The sequence below is a fragment of the Homarus americanus genome, unplaced genomic scaffold, assembly GCF_018991925.1.
Source record: "Homarus americanus isolate GMGI-L3 unplaced genomic scaffold, GMGI_Hamer_2.0 scaffold34921, whole genome shotgun sequence".
NCBI classification, from domain to species: Eukaryota; Metazoa; Arthropoda; class Malacostraca; order Decapoda; family Nephropidae; genus Homarus; species Homarus americanus.
The window spans coordinates 22,322,012-22,346,182 of NW_024741901.1; the positions used below are offsets into that span (position 1 = coordinate 22,322,012).

The 24,171-nt window shown below is 39.0% G+C and overlaps 1 protein-coding gene across 2 annotated transcripts in view; it reads left to right on the forward strand.

The window, feature by feature from the left end:
• Window positions 1–18,639: 18,639 nt before the first annotated feature.
• The window catches only part of LOC121876235 (high affinity nerve growth factor receptor-like), a 96,307-nt gene continuing 90,775 nt past the window's right edge, over window positions 18,640–24,171 (forward strand). For both annotated transcript variants that reach the window (XM_042381233.1, XM_042381234.1), the window contains exon 1: window positions 18,640–20,714. In XM_042381233.1, coding sequence (XP_042237167.1) covers window positions 19,030–20,714 — 1,685 coding nt within the window. In that variant the 5' untranslated portion in view covers window positions 18,640–19,029. The remainder of the gene's footprint in view (window positions 20,715–24,171) is intronic.

The window sequence follows — 24,171 nt, forward strand, 5'->3', positions numbered from 1 at the left end:
AGTACTTAATGGATTATGTCATCATACCCAAAGGATTACGTTGTCTTAATCACTAGCCGAATTCACTGCACTTAGGTGAAACAACAATTCAGCTTATTTTACCTGAAGATCATCCACTCTAACGCTACCTGGGGGTTTAGATTTGGTTAGGTTAGGTTAGGTTGGGTTAGGTTAATCTTTAGGATAAATAAGATGGGGGGAGTCTCTTCTTCAGGTGATCTTTCTTTCTTTCTTCCCTAAAACGTATCATCATCTTGTTCCCGTCCATTAGTCACGTCAATAACTTCTTCACGAGTCACGAAATGGCGACCTGGACATTTTTCTCTCTCGCCTCTTACGAACTCTGATGAAGTAAACGAATATGTTGATTGTAGCAAACACACACACACACCCTTGATATCAGTAGCCGCCCCTGTTAATTTTGACCAACCTATTTCGCTCGTGTTTTTTGTTTTTATGCCTGTTTGGTTTGCACAAAAAAGTAAGGGGTCTAATTTCGAGATAAAAAACGCAACATTGGACGTTGTCTCTGTGTTCATAAATATTACATTTTGTTTATAAGGAGTCAGTCAGTACCCGTGTGTTTAGCAGCAGGCCAGTATAAAGGGATCTCTCTCTCAGGTAAACTCCTCCTCCTCCTCCACCTCATCCTCCTCCTCCTCCACCTCATCCTCCTCCTCCTCCACCTCATCCTCCTCCTCCTCCACTTCATCCTCCTCCTCCACCTCCTCCACCTCCTCCACCTCTCATCCACATCCACGCGAAGGTAGAAGCACAATTGTATTCCCACAACAGCTGTTTGCTATCCTTCCAGAGGAGTAGCATGATTCCAGCTTAATGTTATTTATTAGATCTGAAGATAGACTCTTTCCTCTATGCTAGGAAGCCCACAATTGTCAGACTCCTCTTGATGATGTCAATAACTTGTTACTTATGCTTGCAAACCCCTAGAGGACCCACATACGAGATTGCCGCCGATACACTTGTAAAAATGTGAAAAGGGCAGCAAAACGAAGAGCTGACCCAACATGGCGGCTCAAAGCAAGTGCACAAGAGGAAGTTTGGCCTGGCCAGTAAAAAAATCCCAGGCATGAAGAGCACGCACACACACACACACACACACACACACACACACACACACACACACACACTACCTGCAGACAAACTCTCTCCAGATCATTTGGCGATTCTCTCAAGCACACCTGAGATAATCTTATCCATGTTCAGTTTGTTTGCTGTCCATTGGGAGCATGTAGAATATACGTATATATTATGGAAAAGTGCCATTCATAATACGATGCTGGAATGGTATAAGAGGGCCATCTAATATTAATCTCAATATATAACATTTCTTCCAGGCTTCAGTGAAATATCATGAGTATATTACAATGATATATTAGTGCAAGGAAAGACTCTGATGTGCAATATTTCAGTCAACATAAAAGAAAAAAAAATGAAATGCAGAATTTAGGTAAAGTTATACCATTAAAGAATAACTGCTTTAACATAACTAATCAGCCAACCAGGTGAGTACAGGTAGGTGAACAGATTGCTAGATAAACCGAAATGCAGATAGATGGATAAATACATATATGGATAGATACACAATTAGATAGATTTATAGAAGAAAGAGACGATATAGTATGACTCACTGATATATAATATGATGGGAAGATGTGGTATATCATTGTTGTAGACTCACGAGTTTCTATTCACAATTCGAATAAAATACAAAGAAACCCAAAGAAAAAATAGCAAGAAAGCGCGAAAGAAAGACATAAATAAGACGCATAAACGAGGAAAGACAACAACATAAGATAGAGTAAAAAAAAATAAAAAAAATATATCATTGAAAAAATAACATGAGGTAAGTTTTTGCAGTGTTCACCACCATTAATGTGCCTCCTATTTTGCCAAATTTACGAGGAACAATTTCCCACTATTGCAGCACACAATACGCCCCACAAATTCTGAGCGTGTGTGTGTGTGAGCTGGCGGGGACGCTGAATAAATTACAGTGTCCATAACGGAGCGTGTGTTAGCCAGACACGGGGGTGGTGCTGGGCTGTGTGGCCTGAGGAGGAGTGGCAACTAATTCTCTTCTGCTTAATTATTTTGTATTTTATATTTATACAGCTTTGGACACACACACACACACATACACACACTTATTTTTCAATGTATTTCTATTTCTTGTAACTTTTGAGTGGCCATAAACGATCACGAACATCATAATAATACCTAACCTAACCTAACCTAACCTAACCTAACCTAACCTGACCTGACCTACTTCAGGTATAATTTGACTATCCCATCATGGTAAACGACATCTTCAAGTAAACAGAACAAATTACAATATACAAACAAATTTCCACCGAGTCACAGCAAAAAAAAAAAAAAGAGAAAAGGTTATCCCAACTGTACAAAAACTTCAGTTGCTTTTTTTAATTTCACAAAAAAATTGACTCAACTTCCTTCTTAACTTCCTTGACTTACTTCACCTCTTGTATGTATTCTCTGAGGTACAACTTCCACTTCTATTACCCACACTACCCTCCAGCCTCGTGCTTCCCACTTTAACAAACACTGGCACGTCATATGGTACTTATTACCCCTCATTCATCACACGTAGAGACCAAAACAAAAATTAATATGCATAGGCGACACAGGCAGTTGTGGTATACGTTGTGTGTTAAAGCCCAGGCGGTGTATGAGGTATACTCGTATAATACACTAGACGGTGCGTGCGGTGTAGCTAGTCACTTACAACCCACCCCTCTCCTCCCCCCCCCCTCCTGAACCTCTGGAGTCAGCTGGTTTGGTGTATAGATGTTCCAGGATTCATAAATATAACTTTTTTCTTCTTTTTACCGTAACTGGGAGAATGTTGGGTGGTGGTGTGGTTGTAGGATGGTGTCGTGGTAATGGTGCTATGGTGGTATTGGAGTGATGCGGTAATGTCTACAGTGGCGTTCATAATGGCGTCACGTTTACCCATAGACTCTACCAGTTACGGAGGAAAATTTGAAGTAAGTGTCTTTGAGGATCTGTAGCCAATTTGTAGCTAGCCAGCGCCAGTTAACAGGTGACATGCGGTCAGTAAACAACACGACCATCTCTAACCTGACCTCAAACATCCTAGGGTAGGGTAGGGTAGGGTAGGGTAGGGTAGGGTAGGGGTAGGGTAGGGGGGGTGGGGTGGGGGTAGGTAGGGGTAGGGGGGGTGGGGTGGGGTGGGGTGGGTGGGGTGGGGTAGGGTGGGGTAGGGTAGGGGTAGGGTGGGGTAGGGGTAGGGGTGGGTGGGGTAGGGTAGGGTAGGGTGGGGTGGGGTAGGGTAGGTAGGGGTAGGGTAGGGTAGGGTAGGGTTGGGTAGGGTAGGGTAGGGTCTGCTTTCGAAATATAATGTGTTCCTTAGCCAAATATCCAAAGCCTAATTACAAGGTCTCTGGAGCGGGTGTGTTATGTGGTATACCAGTCTGATCCTTCGAACGTTTCTTTAAGGTTAAAACAAATGTGTTTGTCCGCCGGGCAACTGTCGGGCACAGGGACATTAAAAAAAGAATTCGCCCGGCTATATATCTAGGCTAGTCTGGGCTGCCTGACTATATATATAAATCTTCCCAGAGAGAGAGAGAGAGAGAAAAGAGATTGAGAGAAAATAGAGAGAGTGAGAGGAGAGAGAGAGGGGATGACGGCGGCTGTGGAGAGGTCCTATTTATATATTACTCAATTCCTCCTTCCCTACCTCGGTCCCTCCCTTTCCTCTATTCCTTCCTTCCTTCCTTCCCTTCCCTTCCCTTCCTTCTGCCCTCCCACCTACAACATACGAGGCTCAGTAGAAGTAATACCTGGTGTTTGTATTCTGAGAGAGTCTCGACCTAATAACCTGAACTCCTTGGGGAAATCTGTTGAAAGGGATTTTGGTGTGTGCGTGCGTGTGTGTGTATGTGTGTGTACCTGTGTTGACGATGTGTATGGTTGACCAAGATTATGCAAGTTAGATTAGAGTGTGGACTATTGATATGGTGATGTGGTAGTATGAGGAATATGGTGGTGTGGTATGGCGCCTGATAATGTGGTTAAGTGATGGTGTAGTGTAGTGTGGTAAAGTAATGGTGTGTTGTGGTTAAAGTGAGGGTGTGGTGTGGTGTGGTAGAATGATGATGTGGTGTGGTAAAGTGAGGGTGTGGTGTGGTAAAGTGAGGGTGTGGTGAGGTAAAGTGATGGTGTGGTGTAGTAGAGTGATGGTGTGGTGTGGTAGAGTGATGGTGTGGTGTGGTAGAGTGATGGTGTGGTGTGGTAAAGTGAGGGTGTGGTGAGGTAAAGTGATGGTGTGGTGTGGTAGAGTGATGGTGTGGTGTGGTAGAGTCAGGTGTGGTGCAGTAGAGTGAGGTGTGGTGTGGTAGAGTGATGGTGTGGTATGGTTAAAGTTAGGGTGTGGTGGAATAGGGTGATGGTGTAGAGTGATGTGGCGTGGTGTGGTTTAGTGTGGCGTTATGTGGTGTGGTGTGGTTTGGTTATTGATATCTCCCCTCATAATCCTTTTTTTCCACACATTCTCGTTTTTTTCCTATTTTCTCCCGGGTATCAGACATAAAAGTTGTAAAAAAAAATATAATGAAAAATAAGGCAAGATTTTATAATTTTAAAATTTTGTGACTGAAAATACGGAAAATATTAATAGTTTAGATAAAAAAAATCATAATGTTTGGCGTAAAATTAAAGAAAATCAGATATTGCCATTTATTGATTATTTTCATATATAAATATCAGTGACAACGAAGGTAAGTCAGATGTTTGTAATTTCAGAAAATGTTGATAAGGTTTTTTTACAAGATTTATTGAACGTGTAGAATGAGGTGAAAGGTTGACTACACAGGATAACGTGGATGTACAGGAGACCGAGAGAATGACAAGAGTAATGGAAATGGAAACAAGGAGGAGAGACAGGTGACAAGATGTCTTAAGCTGTGTGAGAGATAGAGAGACAGACAGTGAGACATGTGTGGTGAGACGTATCTGACAGGTTCTTTCATACAATCTGTGACGTGGAGAGATGGATGAATGTAGGTGTGTGTGTGGGTGTGTGGGTGGGTGTGTGTGGGTGTGTGGGTGGGTCTGTGGGTGTGTGTGGGTGTGTGTGGGTGGGTCTTAACTGAATGCAAATGAGGCCTGGTTCAGTCGCCTCATGTTAGACAGGTGCTGGTGTTCAACGAGGTGTGAGATGGGATAATAATTACTGTATTGATAACTAAATCTTCGTCTTATTTCACATTGTATAGCCATCTTCACTTCCTCCCTCTGACAACAATGATTTCGTCTTTTTTTCCTCCTTTCTCTTCACTTTTTTCCTCCTTTCTCTTCCCTAAGTCCCTTCTCCAGTATTCTAACCTCTCCGTCTTTCCCTCCTATTCCATTCCCTTTCCTCATTTTTGTCTTTCTCCTCTCTTCTATTACCCCCTTTCCTTCTCCTTTTTTATCTTCCCCTCTCTCATCTCCTCCCCCTCTTCCTCCGTCTGCTCGTGGCCGACACACGATGCTGACTCAAGATGTGCGTCACTCAGGTCTCTCAATGGTTTACATAGTTGATTGGCTTTTGTATTGGTCACCACTTTCTCTTATTTGTGACTGTTATCTGTTTCTTGTAAAGCCTTTCTAAACCTCTATTAATTACTACCTCTATAATATTTTGTGTTTATATTAGTTATTTTATGTTTATATGAGGATAAACACGACCATGAAGATTAAAAGAAAATGAATAAAGCTGAGAGAGAGAGGGAGAGAGAGAAGTGGATTACCTCTCCTCCCCCCAAGTATACTTTTACCTGGTCAGCTCATAGGAGTCCTCTCTCATAGGTTCGTTTACCATGGCCACGGTCACTACGTCTCTTTCTGATACTTGGTCTTTCCACCCGTATGTAACTCTACCTTCAACATTCCACGAATAGTTCATCCTCCAAACTATTTTTTTTAAACTCCATGTTCGACTCCTCCACTCTCCTGATATAATTCTCCTCCACATCGTCTTGTAACTCCACTTGTGACTCCTGCAGGCTCCTCCACATCTTCCTGACAATAACCTTTTGACTCCTCCACTCTCCCTATCCATATGCACTCCTTGTTACATCAACTAGCTTCCACCCAACACACACACACACACACACATTAAGTGGTAAAGGCGAGGAACAGCTTGTGTTAATAGTGTGATAACTTTCCTACAACTTAAATCTTTCCTAAATGGGTTGTATAATTCTTGATGTCGAGTTAAGTGAGAGAAATCAAGGTGAATTAGATTGAGAGGTGGAGATGGGGAGAGAAGGTGGAGGGGTGGAAGGTAGTGTGAGGGAGGGCCACTAAGTTTTCCTCCAAAGGGGTGAGGAATAGAGACAAGGGGGTGAGGAGTAGGGGTGAGGGGTGGGGTAGTATGGGTGGGGAGATGAAGGTCACGATTCCTAGCACAAATTACTGCGGGGATTCATCAGTGTTCATCAGGCGGTGGTGCTGTGGACAATCAACTCGCGGACGACCTATAGGACCAGCAAATAGGCGGGGGCGTGAGGCAAACGCTCGGCCAATAAAGCGACCACATTTGTCACGATATGAAAGAGTTCAGAAAAGTGAAACTCGAGCTACGGAGAGACTGTTTCACACCATAAAACACAGCGTTACAGGGTCTCAATGGTCCTTGTTCGTATATTTTCCCCTCCAAGTCCCGCCAGGAGAGGAATGACTGGACCAAAGTGACATAATCACAAAGGCTTCCCAGAATAGTATTGTATAAAACCTCCATGGGGCAATAAAGGTTTGAAGGTTAATTAACTGGCGTGAGAACGGGCGTATTATGACACACACACACACACATGAGAGAGACATATTGTTGACCAACCACACTGTACCTGACGTCTCTACCTCTTATGTTTTTAGTGATTTTAGGCTTTTCTGTTACATAGTTTATTTCTATCAAGGAGAACATGATCGTGTCCACTTTTCTATACTCGAGGTATTGGAACTTCTCTCCACCAATCAGCCCCCCATAATTTTCTTGAACTTTCACTCAGTAAACTGCTAAAAAAAGATAATCTAATCTTACTGTTTGAGGACAAGAAGTCTCATTCTCCCATAAAATGGTCAAATGTAATACAATTTTAAAACTGTATAAAATCTGGTACGGTTTGAGATGTTATCTTTGTATACTGTTTGAATTACAGCGGAAAATAGACCCAAACTTCCTACAACAAGATTTTTTATAAACTTTTGACTTCAAAAAATGATCAAAGATGGATTTTTTTATTTAGAAATAATTGTGAGAGAACTATAGTAAGATATAGTTGTATCAGCCTTGTCTCAGAACATCAACTCAAAAAATGCTTCACGAAACTAAACAAATAACAAGAGGTGTCTGGGCATATTGGATCAACACCCAAGTCTACCACGTTCCAAATTAATTGACTCGGAACTGAAGGAGTGACGCTTAATTGTTTACAGTCTGCGAGGAGGAAAAAAAGAAGAAGAAACAAAGGAAAAACAAGATATCTTTCACCTTTTTGGAAGCAGAAGACATGTATAACGAAATTTATTATATGGTTCTCCTACACGTTAAACTTTTTTGTGCCTTGTAAGATTTTGTGAGTGTAGGAACTGGAAGCTGAAACGAATATTTTAAGGTTGAACGAGAAAAAAAAAGTGGGGTTAAAGAACATAACAGGTAAAGAATATTATATCAGAGTTCTTAAACTTCAGGGAGGGAGGATGAAATTCTTCCAACTCTGAAGGAGGGAGGCAGGACGACTTAACGAGGTGGTGCCCTATTTGACTAACTCCCTCGTGAATAAAACTCTTCCCCGACCAGATACTGAAGGCTAAGACGACCTAACAAAGCACCTTACATCCGGCAAACTCTCTCGTGGATATAACCTCTCCTTGCCGGATGCTGAAGGCTAGGGAGGACGACAGAACCAATCAACGACACCAAACATGAGGGGAGAGAAAGAACAAAAGAAATGGAAAGTAGTCTGAGATAGTGACTTCTCTTCTTCGTCTTCTTTTTCGTCTTCTTTTTTCTTGGACCATTACGTCTCGGGTAATTCATTGGCTCAGACAAGATGGCCATTAGGAGTAAGTTGCTCTAATGATTATTGCTGGTGGAGAGAGAGAGAGAGAGAGAGAGAGAGAGAGAGAGAGAGACGCGTGAAGGATTGAAAGAGACATTGAATGGGGTGACTGAAGTGGTAAAATAAAAGATAAAAATAATAGAGATAAAGTTTTGGATAAGATGAAAAAATAATAACGAGAGAGAAGGACGGACAGGAAGATAAATACATAGATTGTGACTGGGTGATAAAAATAATACACAATAATAGATAATTAAAAACAAAAAGAGATTTACTAACAAAAAGATCTAGAAACGAAAATCGGACATTTGAAAGAGGCCAATATTTTTTTTTTTTTTTACTCCAAGTCTGTCGAGGAAAAAGCAGTGTTCCTTAAGTCACCTCCAGGCCCCTCTTGGACCGGTCCTCGTTACTACGGTTCTTGAACAGGATACTAAATATATATATATATATATATATATATATATATATATATATATATATATATATATATATATATATATATATATATATATATATATATATATATTTACAAGAGATTCTACAGGGATTTGTTACCTAAAAATAGAGTCAAACTTTTAAGGACCTAACAAACGGGACGTTCCTTCTTTGATGTTATCTGGTACTACTGTAATTACTGATGCATAAAAAAAAATACATCCGTTGTATCGGTTTCTAATTAAGTGCGTAAGAACTAAATTTAGTTAAGTGTAATATATTTTGTTTGTTAAATTATAAAGTGATGTTTGGTTAATATTTTTGTAAGTGATGGCATGTGTTCTTGTTTTGTCTGTTTATACTAGACTGAATGTCATCATGGAATGTATACAAGAGGAAAGTAATCGTGACTCAAACTTGATGAATCTCTTTTGACAGAGATACACTAATTTATTGAACCTCATCAATTTACTTATTTTTCCTTCATGTTTAACTCCAGTCCTGTATGCTCTAGGTAAGGCCAAACTCTTGACAAATACTATTGACCGTCGTTCCAATATGAAAAAAAACTTTATAATTAGCCAATGATGATTATTAAACTATAGAGGCCTCACTAAACTTACAACTCTACAGCTACCTTCTTATCCTGCTAAAGAGGTGCTACAGAGAACGACTTCTTACGCTATGGAAGAACCAAACAATGTCATAGAAAATTTAGATTCCGAGTAGCAGAAATAATCCACGTACGAATGCGAAGCGAGGTTGACTATTTTGGGTACGAAGCTCAAATATTCCATCAACCTAGCTTGTTGCCTCTACTCAACCATTATAATCAGATGAAAATTTGCTGTTGTTGTGATCATAGCACCTGGATCCTCTCGTCTTCCCTTGGTTGAAATTCATAGGAAGTAGCGCGAGTCACGTTAGTCTGGCGTGTCGGGGAGATTTTGTAAACAGGGAACATGCTACGACCCGCCCACCCAGTTTAGTCATGTTTGTGAGGTAAATTATACTTCACTAGCATTAAATAGTCTCGTAGAATCTATTATACTATTTTTTGCTTCCCCTACAAGATACTAAACTAGGGTGAAGGGTAGAGTATCACCTATATGTTACTATACTGTGTTGTGAATCTCTCCTTGCTCTTTCATATGTAAACCAAATAAGAAAGAAATAACGCATTTAATAAGTAATTTATTTAGATCAGACGTTACTTAGTTTTCGTAGCTCATTTCAGTAATAAAATAGTTCACATCCCCGCCTGATAATAACCAATACACAGTTATCCATCCAGACATCACTATCACTATCTCTCGCTGCTTGTATCAAATGCCAACGTGTTTACCTGGTGCGTCATCAGATCTATTAGTTTACCGAGAAGTTCAGGTTGGCGGAAACCCTTCAAGAATAATTTTGACGGCAGTGATGTTGTTTATTAAATTCATCCTTCAATTATGTGAATAAAATAACCAGATTTAGATATAATTAATTAATTATTATTATTATTACTTTCAAAAATATATCCCCATTTCGTTCTTACAAGAGTACTATTTTCTATTCTAAATCTTGTACATACAGTAATATATAGTAACAAACACGTTGAACATACTTATTGCACAAAGAAACTACAAAGGTAAGAAGTATTCGTTATTAAAGACAGGTTCGCTAGCTGTGATGACCGACAACCCTAACGTGCGGCTAGATCATCGTGTGTGTTAGAAGTGATCATTAGGAAGGTGCTTCAGAGTGTAACTTCCTCATGCATATTCTGAATGAGTCACCAGAACAGTGAGACAATAATCTGTACTGTATCATACGGGTTAATGGCATTACTACATAACATCCAGAGCTCTGTTATTGTACACGGTATCTTGAACTTATGAGATCAGTTGCGGCCGGGTTAGTGGTGCTGCTAACAGAACATTCAAGAGACTTGTTAATGTACACAGCATGTTGATCTATCCAGTATTACTATTAGTTTCAGTTCGCCTTACCCAGTGATTATTCCTTTCCCAAGTGACAACATTACCTATAGAAGGCATGGCGACCAGGAAACTTGGGGATTAAGGAAAGATTATCAATCGTCTTTTACCCCCGACTCGCTTTGTATACAATTTTGCGAGCCATTACCAGTGACATTACCGGGCCAGGCAGCTTCCTGTGAGGAGTGATAAAGGTGCACCTCCATACCTAGGCTCTCTCTCTCTCTCTCTTTCATCTCTTTCTCTCTCTCATTTCATATAATTTTTTTTCACCGACTTGACTTTATTCCATCCCTTTTCGTGTTTTTCTTTTCCTCTCGCTCTCATTCTCCCCATCTTTTTTTCTCTATGTTTTTGCCATTTCTATTTCTCTTTGTGACAACAGAGTAAACATGCTGAAACACTTCCACGTTTGCTCTCGGCTCACCGCTACCAAACTATCGACCATTCTAGCTACGCAGATGACAAATTCATTCAACAGAACTCTTAAGGCAACACGATGGTCATCTAGCCCACAGCAGTGAAGAAATAACGTTTACAAGGAAAGCTATTTTTTTTCCTCTCTCTTGTGGCGTCTTAAGAGGAGGATGGGGATAAGAGAATGCCAGGATAACGGGATATTATCTATAACCCAAAGCCTACGTCGTGTACTAAGACCATGTAGTGTGTACAAAGCGAACCATTGCCAGCCCAGTGCTATATAACCTCAGCAACACAGTACACAAAGTAAGTGATAATCTTTACAACGTAGATACTGACATTATTGGGATTGGATGATAAATGTAAAGGCTGATACTAACGATACATTAAATAGATTATATTAGGATAGAAGACATGTAAGATAATATAATAACAGTAGGTAGATAATAGTAATATAGCAACAGACTAAATTATTAATGAATAGATCTAGGCTATTTGCCGGGAATATACATCATTTTCTGTGGTAAATACTAGCAAGATAGTTAATAGATAATACTGCACGTACAGATATTTACAATGTAGTGAACAGACAATACTTACTAAGGCAGATACTAACAAATTGTTGAACTTATAACATTTACTGGAGACAAATATTACTAAAGCATTAAGCATCAGTACAAGACAATGGATAACATTTACATAGACATAAAAGACCTTCTAATAATTAAATGTATAATTTCATGGTCAACGCTGCCTGTATAATGAATAAACATCATTTGTTTTGGCAGATACTAACACTATGGTATCCAGAAAAGCATTGAAGACATAGTAGCATTATATGGACGGGCTACTGCCAATGAGTGTACGGGTAAAATACAATACAGTGAGGACATAACATCTTTATGGGCAGTTTAATCCATTTGCCAGACGGACTCGCTATGGCATGTTCACAAAGCGTAAATGTGAAGGGCGTTCTATTGACAGTGACCAGCTGTCGGGAAAGGACTGTAAACTCCGCTAAAGTGGTCAGGTATTCTGTTTACACAGTGTTTTATGGTTACGAACCCATCCACTTTGAGATGGCTTACATGTAGGAGAAGCTATTTGCATAGTAAATTTGTTCATAGTAATGAAATGACTGATGATTCGGTCTAGTGAGCTGATGTGAAGGGTGAATCAGTGTGGATGTTAAGATTCACTTTATACTAAAGACTCCGTTTAGTATGAACAGTGAATCAGTGTGGTTGATAAGATTCACTTAATACTAAAGACTCCGTTTAGTATGAACAGTGAATCAGTGTGGATGAAAAGATTCACTTAATACTGTTTACAAATCGTCTAAGTCGATATATATTCCAGTGACTTTAGCTCTTAACTTTACTCAATATTTACATCTCTATCAACCAATATCACAAACTCTGAATTATTATCTTTATATCAGTCCTAAGTTTAACAAACGCCTAAAAGTTATAATTAAATGCTGGAGCCATATACAAATTACGTTCTCAGCCTTGCAATCAAAGTTGTCAGAAGCAACACCTGCTTGGCGCTCACAACCGACACATTTCGGCAGACATAACTCCCTATATAACACTGGATATCTCACAACTAACTGAACCTATGGGACCATAATCCGCAGGTACAGAAAAAATAATTATGCACATTCACGAAAAAAAAAATGTTTCCCCATCTCCTGACTATCTTGGTAGACACTGACCCCAGCCACACACCAATGAGTGGACGATACCAGGACCCGAGCCATACATAATCGACTCGGGTTCTATGCCCTCCGCCCCTCTCCGTCACAAGCTGAGAATTTGTCTACCCACCTTTACTAACAATTATTTTACACTTTAACTAACAGGAACAACCATGATACTAACAATGGTTTGAGTTAACTCCAAAATTTAATAAGGATACTTCCCCAATGATATAATAAGAACTGTAGACTTTAGTACTCACCTTGCCCTGATGGAAGAGGAAGCCTTGGCGTCACCCGTCATGTCTTGAGCCAGGGACCATCCTGCCTGAAACAACAGTGATGAATGAGGGCACAGTTCTGCTTTCATTACTCTAATTATATACAACTTTATTAATATTTAAAAAAAAATCTAAAAATACAAGAATTGGTGGATTCTTTCATCCCACAACAAAGTTCAGTTCAGCTCCTCGATACAGTTTGACAAAGCGAAGTACAAGAAGTCATAATGGTCAGAAAGTGTAACTCAATGACAAATCTATTACTTACAATTTTCCGGTGCTGTGATTTTTATTAGTTTTATTACAAATATTTTCCAACAACATTTATCTCTAACACCAGTAATGCCAAATACTGATATGTCCTGTTACCTTTCATTTCACCTTATAGTCTAGCCCACTGTTAGGTTTCAGTTATCATTCTTTACTATGCGAGACCGTTGTTATGAACATCCAAAAGACTTTATAGAATTTGTTCATATTTTCCACAGGTGTTGTTTGAATGACAGTAAATAATAAAAAAAAAACGATACAAAAAAATTTTCTATTTTTTTTTATTCTTTATCAACGATCGTAAATCACTTATAGTCGTTAGGGCATGAAGGAGGAGGAATATCATGAAGTAAAACACGGCTAAAAGCTGTTCATATGGCAGTAATTTCATGTATGTATGAGATTTGTAGACGAAGAAATAAGTCTGATACAATAAATATTACACCAATAATATTTCTGTGGCATCACGTGTTTGTGTCTCTTCATAAACAATAAATTTGTGATTTTGGTGTTTGTAAACATTTAAAGCAACGACGGAGGCTCTCATTTAGTGTTTATTTCCATTAATACTGGCTTGATTTTCTTTTGTTTTCAAGGCTATAGGCTTCACTTTTTGGGGTTTTCCTGTTGATGGATGAGCATAAAAAGTTGAGTAATCATTTCTATTACTTACCATCACCCAAAGAACATCTGTGGAAAAAATTAGCATAAACAAAATAAATCCTTATGGTGTTAGTCGTCTGTTATTCTATTACCCAAAATTCTTACTACTAAGCAGAAGTCTCCTACAACTTTACCAAAAAAACGTAAAAAAATAAATAAAATAACTTCAAAATAATGCAAGGTCGTAATGTTGGGTCAGCAGGTTTAGGTTAGGTTAAGCTGGATTAGATTAGGTTAAGCTGGATTAGATTAGGTTTAAATAGCTTATTTCCTTGTGTTAGAAATGATTTTGTCTTGTAATGTCCGACCCCATTGTAAACAGACATTTCCATCTGTTTCCTAATGCTATTTTTTTTTTGTTATGGAAAGGAAGTCGTGTTTGTGATCATATCTGATTAAACCATAAATGACGACAAACAAACTAACCAAATCTTACTTGACCCACCGAACTGAAATTCAAATTAAAGCCATTTGGTTAGGTTTAATTAGATTAGGTACATAATCGGAAAATAATAAAAAAATAGGGGTTCCTTATGCTTTTGATGGTGATTAAAAAGACTAGGACCTCTATTTTTGGCGCAGATATTCATTTCTGGAGATAAGACTCGCCAGCACTAGCAACGACTATGGGTTTCACAAAGTGGGCAGGGTTTTGAAGACGAGGGAAAATGTGTGATTAAAACACTTCAAATAATAATCAAACCTTTGGCAACCTGACCTAACCTTTCATAACCGAGAAAAAGTCCTAATACTATAAAAACCTACATTATTTACCTGACGAGGAGGATAAAGAGAAGACACTTTAGCGAAGTATGCAAAATATCATGTTCCTTGAGAATATCAATAGCAGCATCGATATTCTCCAGAACACGTTGAATGGTTCCGCATTTATTCGTGGAACATCCGACACACGAGGAACACATAATACTTATGAATAATTCTTGAAGAATTTTTTTGCGCATGCGTAAACCTCTCAAGAGAAAAAAAATATCGTCCTTCGATTGGTCAAAGCTGATTATGTAAAGCTTACGTGAATGAGAATTTAATATAACATCCCGCGAAAGTGGCTCTAGTAAACTTAAAATCCGTCAATGTTGTTGTAATCTGATCCTGCCTACATCAGGTAAGGCAGAGGTAAACACTTGTGATGTACGACAACATGCAGAAACGAGAAGAGAATCACTTTATGCTCCTCCATCGGTTAAATACATTAATATTATTGTAAAATTAAGTATTATATTACGTTAAAAAAGATTAGGTCAGGTTACCAAAGGCTTGACTGGAGGATTTTGTTTAGTGTTTTAACCCCATAGTTTCCCTCGTCTTCAAAGCCCTGCCCTCTTTGTGAAAACCCTTGTTGCTAGGGAGCCCTATCACCATAAACAAACATTAGCGCTGAAAATAAAGGTCACCGTCTTTCAATATCACTATCAAAAACAAAACAAAAAACCTATTTTGGTTATAATTTCCGATTACATAGTCTACCGAATCTTTACCCTAAGACGCCATATTATAAACACACTGGCTTATTCCCCATTTAACCATAACAATATGTCTATGTATTCCGCCAAGTAAGTCCTTGTGAAATGTTATTTGTGGGATTTTTTGTGGATTGATTAGTAAGAGTTTTTAGTGAAGGGGAATAAAGTAATGTTATACAGTTTTAGCAGACGATTGTGTTAAAAGATGAGTCAACAACTACAGCCTCACCGTGTTCTGTACATCCTCATATTTAACACATTAACTTCAACAAATACACCCCGTGTTGACCACCACTTACCTCTTCATTTTATATTCCCTCACCAATGATGACACTTAACACTTCCTTGTGGCACTTGTTAACACGACAACAGCCGCGGGGTAACTAAAACTAACTGATCCTAGCGGTTGATGGCATTGATTCATAAAACATCTCAAAGCAGGTGTCGGAGCTTCAAGAGAGTGAACGAACCTGTCTCATTAATCTGAAAAGACTTCGATTGTATCTTTCTCTTTGAATCTACGAAATACCTGATTCACTGATCTGGAACCCTTGTAATTACTTTTCTTTTTCTTTTTTTTGCAACTTAAATTATTCTGTGCTCATAAGAAACCTATACTCTTCCAATTATAAAGACTATTATCAAATATGGATGATTTGACTGTAACGAACACATATCATATCTGGTCATGAACCTCTGAAACAACACTTCCAAACTCTGTCCTCATCAGTGTCTCAAAATGTCCGTCAACTGTGAAGAAACATTGAGAATTTTGTTCTTATTTTGTTTAACTCAATTTATTAACCGAATAAAACAAAAAACAAAACACACAATCAGATAAAACACAACTATATTAAATCGTCTTATATCGTTAACAAGTTACAAAATATATTGTTTCTTCAATTCAACGCTTTCGAAGACGTCCACCAGGCAGGACTACCCCAAAACAAGGTAATAAACAAACAATATAACATTATCCTTATACTCTTGTGATTTACTTCAGTGTTGTATTAATATGTTATACATACTGTAGGTAAACTCACTAGGAGGAGGAGACAAATTATACATATGTCAACAAGTTGGTGTTTCATGTATACGTGTATTAAGAAGCACGACAAAAATTATATGGTACACTGAACAATTTTTTTTAAAGCCATTACGATGGTGTGAAAATAATGATAATATTTCAATAATTTTGCGAAATCCTTGAGTGAAAAGGTAATTACTCTCTTCATGTAACAATTGGACCTACTGAATATATTTCATGTTTTTCTTATCGATATATCCATCTATATATTACAGTTCTCGTTCTACCATAATTGTATACCTTAATGTTATAAGTCGTTCCAGTGTGGGTATTATATAGTGTTAAATAATATTGATTAATTGATTTCCACCTGAGACTTTGGGTATGTGCATCTACCTTTTTTTTATTTTTAATTGATGAATACGGAAAGCTATCTATCTGGTCACCTAACCTGATTTATAAATGAATACTGCATACTGTATGTTTCTTTGTTTCTTACTTTACTTTATCTTTCTTTTTCAGTACTTGTTCCTCTCTCTCTCTCTCTCTCTCTCTCTCTCTCTCTCTCTCTCTCTCTCGTGTTGATTATTGGGCTCAAGGTCACGAGACTTGTTACCACACTGATCATGCAGGTGTTGAAAGGCTCAAGTCACTTGTGGGTAGTATGGCTAATAACCCTTGCAGAAGATCACGCCTTGATTTTTTGTACAACACCTTTGGTATGACGACCTTGTATGTATGTGTGTGTGTGTGTGTGTGTGTGTGTGTGTGTGTGTGTGTGTGTGTGTGTGTGTGTGTGTGTGTGTGTGTGTGGAGGATTGATGAGAGATATTGTTTATGTGTGGGGGGTGTTGGGTGTGGGGGTGTGGGGTGTGGGGGTGTTGGGTGTGGGGTGTGGGGTGTGGGGTGTTGGGTGTGGGGTGTGGGGTGTGTGTTAGGTGTGGGGTTGTGTGGGTGTGGGGGTGTTGGGTGTGGGGGTGTGGGGTGTGGGGGGTGTTGGGTGTGGGGGTGTGGGGTGTGGGGGTGTTGGGTGTGGGGGTGTGGGGTGTGGGGGTGTTGGTTGTGGGGGTGTGGGGTGTGGGTGTTAGGTGTGGGGTTGTGGGGTGTGAGGGTGGTATATATGATAGAAAATAAGGGAGAGAGAGAGATAAATAAAGAGAAAGAGAGAATCATAGTTTGTGTGGAGGGTGGGGGATTGTGGGGGGAGAGATTTTATTTCTGTGTGTGGGGTGTGGGGGGGGGGGGTGAGTGCCTGGTAAACATAATGGAAAATAAGGGAGAGAGACACAGACAAATAGAGAGAGTCAGCGAAGTAAAGAATGCAATAAACCAGGTCGTGTAAATCTATGCATACTTCACCAGACAACAAAAGTTTTATTTGGAGAGTGTGTGTATGTTCACGTACACACTCCCTCAGGACCACAGGCAGCCTTTAGTGGAAGAGTAATGAGACGTCACCTTGACAAGAAACCCCGGCGGTATAAACTACTAATACTACTAGCTGATTGTGGTGAGGCTATGGATTGGTAATTGCAATTTAGTGAGTCTATCTCTCTATCTATCTATCTATCTATCTATCTATCTATATGACATAAAATATATAAAAATACATTATAATTTCGTGCTCCTTGTTTCTTCATGCTGGAGGAGCCTCAGATAACCATTGCTCAACAGTAAACTCCTGATAGAAAAAAACGCCGAACTTACTTGTTGCCTTGGCAGTGAAGCACCAGGGGGCGTGAGAGAAGGTGAGGGAGTCCTGATGAATGAACACAATTCTGGTAATGGGCGAAGTTCCATCTTTATCTTGCCATTGGGAGGTGTTCCCCTCCAGGGCACTGCCGAGTGACTGCTTCACTGACAGAGACAAATTCCCCATTTACAGTATAAACACACGGGGTTACTCGGGTTACTCTCTACGTGTACTGGGGAGCTGCATACTGACGTCTTATTTGTGTTTATATTTTTTCGCAGATTTACAAAGTTTATTTTAAAACTTTATTGCCATCAAAAGTTATAGAGCAGTAATTTATATACAGTGTTTGGTTCCTAATTATGATGCAGCATTACTATGCTCGTGTATCATTCTCGTTCTCTTCACACACACACACACACACACACACACACACACACACACACACACACACACACACACACATACACACACACACACACACATACACACCAGCGCCGTACAATGAATGACTGCGAGAATCCTGAAAGAGTAAGCTCTCGGCGCAATTGTGGGCTAGTAGACTCCCAGCAGTAGTGGCAGAAGGTTGTGTTAGCCGCGGCGCTCCCTCCCTGGCGCATGCACCCTGTTCCCGCTGCTTTACTCGCCACGCCATTCACTTGTGCCCCGGGACGGCTCGCGACCACCTGCTGAATTTGCCGACTCTGATTACCTTTAAACCAGTGTCTTCAGGGTGTTACATACGGTGGTCATTATAGAAGCTATGAAGATGTATTGTTATCGTGTCTCTGAAGGATTTAACTGGGACACAAACTTCGTTAAGAGTAAGAGAAAAATTATATTCACGATTAATACCTCGTGTCTCAAGGGCATCCTACAATGAAGAATAAGTGGGAAATATTTGGAATTTGTGTGAGTGGTACTTCTTCCTCGCTTGCAACATGTCGGTGAATCTCAAACGTAAATGACCCTTCAACCAGTCCTTTTTCCTTCAGCAATACTGATGACTTCCTCACCTTCTCTTACTCCTCACTTTTTAGCAATGATCAGGTCCCCCGGACTCTTCTTATTGCTCGTGGTGGTGACTGTGTGCACCATAGAGTGTGTCCTCTCCCACAGTAGCGCCACGGAGGCTGGTTCCCATCCTAGGATGCAACACGTGCCCGAGGACCCCTCTCCCTCCGTTACCAACGCCTCCTCCCTAACACAAGAGGACGAATCAGACTCCCGTCAACACTATCAGTCCTCTACTAACATTTACCATGATGAATACAACTTCTATGATACCAATCCTTTTACAAAATATTCAATGATCCCCGATCCTGCTGCCCCGCCAGGTGAAGACGGTGTAGTGGTACATGTCGATGAACCTACAGACGATTTATCTCCTGAAAAACATAACTTATCTGATGCAGGGGTCCTTGACTTGTTGGCTGTTAACAAGAGTGGCAAAGAAAACTCGGTGAACAATAATTCTAGTGCTGAACCATTTCGGGACTCAGAGAATGAAATTTTATCCAATTTGCTAAACACTGTGAGAATTAGTTCAAGTAAAGATGCAACACTTAATATAACTATAAACCGCATCACAAACGAAAGTTCAGGAACAAGTAAATCCGTAGATGATAATTTGCGAGGAAACCAAAGAACTGGTGAATTGCTGCATCATGATCGTCAAGAAAATAAAATATCAAGTGTAATTACAGAACAATACCCTGAACAGTACACGGGGCAACCTCAATTGTCTCTCAGTGAAGAACGAGAAAACAATAAAACAGACGATTTTATACACGCGAACACAAACATACTCCACATGCTTGGCAACCCAGGTGTTGGTGGCTTACCACAGCTGCTAGGTCCCGATTATGTAGACAGAGTGTCACACGTGGATGAAGTGCCACGCGTGGGTGGGAGGATGCCCGTGGATGATAGGATGCAGGGGAACGGCCCTCCTGAGGCTGGCCCTGAAGACTACAACTCTCCCGACGGTGTAGCACCTAGACGAGACGATAGTGAAAACATTAATTTCAGTCACTATACTGGTTATCAAAATTACGGTGACATTGATCACGATTTCATCGACACAGATAATTTACAACCTAGTGACCATAATACTGGCTACGACCTCTACCACTCTGCTGGTCAACACGGTGACAGTGATCACGACACTATCGGCCCGGATCTATTACATACAATTGAACCGTCTTATTTCGACTTCAGCTTCTACCATTCTGCCATGGATCACGAAAACGAATATATTTTCCCCTGTGAACCAGAAAAATGTTTGTGTTTTGTGTTTCAGAACCTCCCTGACACATTCGAGAGTGATTACCAGGGTCAGGCTGACGTCAGTGTCCCTAAACCAAATTTCATTAATGTTCCAAGTGAGGAGGGTGATGTTGATCTTACTTACTACAGTAGTGATCCAATGTACGACAGACGAGGTGTTCAAAGTCCGGAGAATGTGGCCGATATTCACATGGCGTCAGGGATTGACTCTGACTTATTATCAGGGGAGAACGTGTCCCTTGTGTTAGGTGAGCAAGATCAGGGTCACGCTGGATATGAAGTGTTATGTAATGCTTCCTTTACTGTGAGGAATCTCTCCATGATCGCACAAGACAACTGCAAGAGACAAACTACAAGACTGTAAGTACCCGTGTACCTTTGTCGTAGTCCAAAATTATATCACATATTCTCAATGCCATCAAATTCATGTGTACGCAATGTTTGAAAAATTAAAGCAGTAAGGGAGGGAATAGGAGGAAGGTAAAACATAGAGTAGCTTTAGAAAAATATAAACCTTACTCGATAAAATATGACATTAAAGGATACGCCATCGTAATGTCCATAACTGTTGAGAAATCCATAAAAGGACTATCCGAGAGTCATACATTTTGGAGAGTCATACATTTTGGAGAGTCATACATTTTGGAGAGCCATACATTTTGGAAAGCCATACATTTTGGAAAGCCATACATTTAGAATAACCATACATTTTGGAAAGCCATACATTTTGGTGAGCCATATATTTTGGAGAGCCATGAGTGTCTTGACCGATACAACACACGAATAAAGCCGAAACATAATCTAAGGAGTCACATAATATAATGGCACAAAGTCTTACGCAAAATTTATGACTCTAGTTTAATGCGAATTGTAGGTTTGTTTACCGTATACAGACTTGTCGTGGGAAAAATATTACAACGTTTACATAAAGATAAAAGTTCATATACCATTAAATATTCCCGTCACTATCAACCACTCACAAGATCAGAAATACACTGTCTCTCCCCGTGTGTATTTGGTATTCTTCTATCAGGGTCTATGTATGAATGACTGTGTATGCCTTTGTGTATTAGTGAGTGTTTGTGGGTTTTTTTCATACCTGCGTAAACGGTGTATGTTATATGTTTGTTTTTTATGTGTGAGTATTGGATTGTTATGTGTAGCTGTATGTGTATTGGACAAACATCATCTAAGTTTGGATGTCTAATGATTCAATACATAATGCAGTACTATTGCTAAACAAAGAAATCAAATAAAGCTAAATAAAAAACAATGCTGATTAGTGCTGATCATTGACAGCATTATGCCGTACGAGTGAAGTTCAACCATCAGTTAAGTTAGGTTAGGTTAGGTATAACACAGGAAACGACGGCAGGACGAGGCGCGACTCACACAGCAATACTTGGTGGTATCGTAATTGGCTATGACTCTACCACCTCCTGTTACCACTGGGAATGTAAATTACAATTATTCAGTGACCTTGACCCTGACCTTGACCTTGACCTTAAGGCTCATTTAAAAGCACAACCTTAGAGATTAATGAAAGACTGCAGACACCAGAGCAATAAGCGACCATAATCAAACTAATATACAGACTTAACCAAACAGTAGACATCACCAGGTAACAAACAACACGGAGGATAAAAAAAGTTGTAATTAGACCATAATAACTTTGGGGAGGAAATATTATACACTGGATGAGACATAACAGTGTGAGACATTAGACCTGAGACATACTAGACACAATTCCTCACTTTATAGGAAAACACACACACACATTCACACACACACACACACACACACACACACACACACACAAACACACACACACACACACACAGACACACATACACTACGCTTTCCCCTGTTGATACGTGAGTTCTGATTTGGTGAATGAGGTTAAGAATAATGTCCTTTAAGATATTTTTTCTCTGGTGACCTTGAATTTTGACCTTAAGTTCTAACCTTGACCTGTGAGTTTAAGTTGTGTTTTTAAGTTTTGACCTTGACCTCTGAGGTTGAGCTGTGACCTTAAGTTCTGACCTTGACCTGTGAATCTGAGTTGTGACCTTAAGTTTTGACCTTAAGTTCTAACCTTGACCATTGGGCTTAAGTTATGCCCTTAAGTTCTGATCATGACCTTTGAGCAAACCTAACCCAAATTAACCTTAACCCACCCCCCGCCCAGGTAGGGTTAGGATGGACAATAATCTTTAGGTGAAATAAACTAATAGTGGCAAATCTCCAAGTAATCCGAATAAAATAGAACGTACTTACCAGCTGTGTTTAAACTTAAGGATACCGTAAGTTCGTATTTTAAACCTATTAGTCAAAGTTAAACATCAAGATCATATCAAAGTCCAATTCTTGATTCTGGACTTGATGAAATGTAAAAAAAGGCACTGAAAGGTTCTTAATGGAAGTTGATAAGGGTGTCGAGTGCTTAGCCAAGGAAAAGGTCAAATGGTTTTTGTAATGGCAAGAGCTATTTAATTCTACTTGAGAGGGAAGGACATTATGATTTGGGTAAAGGAAAGAATTATTTGATCTTGGTGAGAGCGGGAGCCATTTACTACTAGTGAAGGCAGGAGCTATTTACTACTGGTGAAGGAAGGAGCTATTTACTACTTGTGAAGGAAGGAGCCATTTAGTACTGATGAAGGCAGAAGCTATTTCATGTCTAGCCATTTGATTACGTGAAATAGACCATTTGAGTTTAGTGTAAGCAGGTTAGATTAGGTTAGGTTAGGTTAGGTTAGGTTAGGTTAGGTTACGTTAGGTTACGTTAGGCATGTCAGAGGTCAGTCACAGCTGAGGGTTATTGTGATAAAGTTTTCCCTCGTTAATATAAACTTCTCCAGTTTATCTTCCGGATCAGTCACCATCCTAAGTTTGTCAAGTTCCATTACAGCCATTCCATACGTTCTTGAAGTATTTTGTTCAGAAGCGTACGTTTATTCTACACACACACACACACACACACACACACACACACGGACTCTCTAGAAGAAAAATATTTACAATTCTCCATTTCCCATTCATTAAGAAAATTAGGCCAATTAGTGTCTTTGTCCGTGAGACCTACGTGACTCAGGTGTCCCTCACAAACACACTAACAAAAAAACAAACAATTAACACATACTGTATGTCTAATTAAGAAAAATAGAGAGAACTGGTCTAATTGCATCGTTGACTGTTTTTGTTGTTTGGTTGTTTTTGTTGCAGTTTACTTCAAAGGTGTTACTGAGGTGTCGCTCATTAGGTCTTAGTTTAAGGTACGTCGAGTGTTGGGATTATTAAGACAACATTGATTAGATCTTAGTTTAGGTACTTCAATAGGTCTTAGTTTCAGGTGTTTCAACTACCAGGGTCATTAAGCATCGTTAATTACACTCTCGTATTTAAGCACTGGCTAATTATTGGATATTGATAACACTTTTTTTTATTGGTTAAGACTTAGTAAACACAGCAATAATAATAATAATAATAATAATAATAATAATAATAATAATAATAATAATAATAATAATAATAATAATAATAATAATAATAATAATAATAATAATAATAATAATAATAATAATAATAATAATAATAATAATAATAATAATAATAATAATAATAATAATAATAATAATAATAATAAAAACAACAATAATAATAATAATAATAATAATAATAATAATAATAATAATAATAATAATAATAATAATAATAATAATAATAATAATAATAATAATAATAATAATAATAATAATAATAATAATAATAATCAACATATTACCAGATTTGTTCCATGAAAATAGTGTATTGCTTG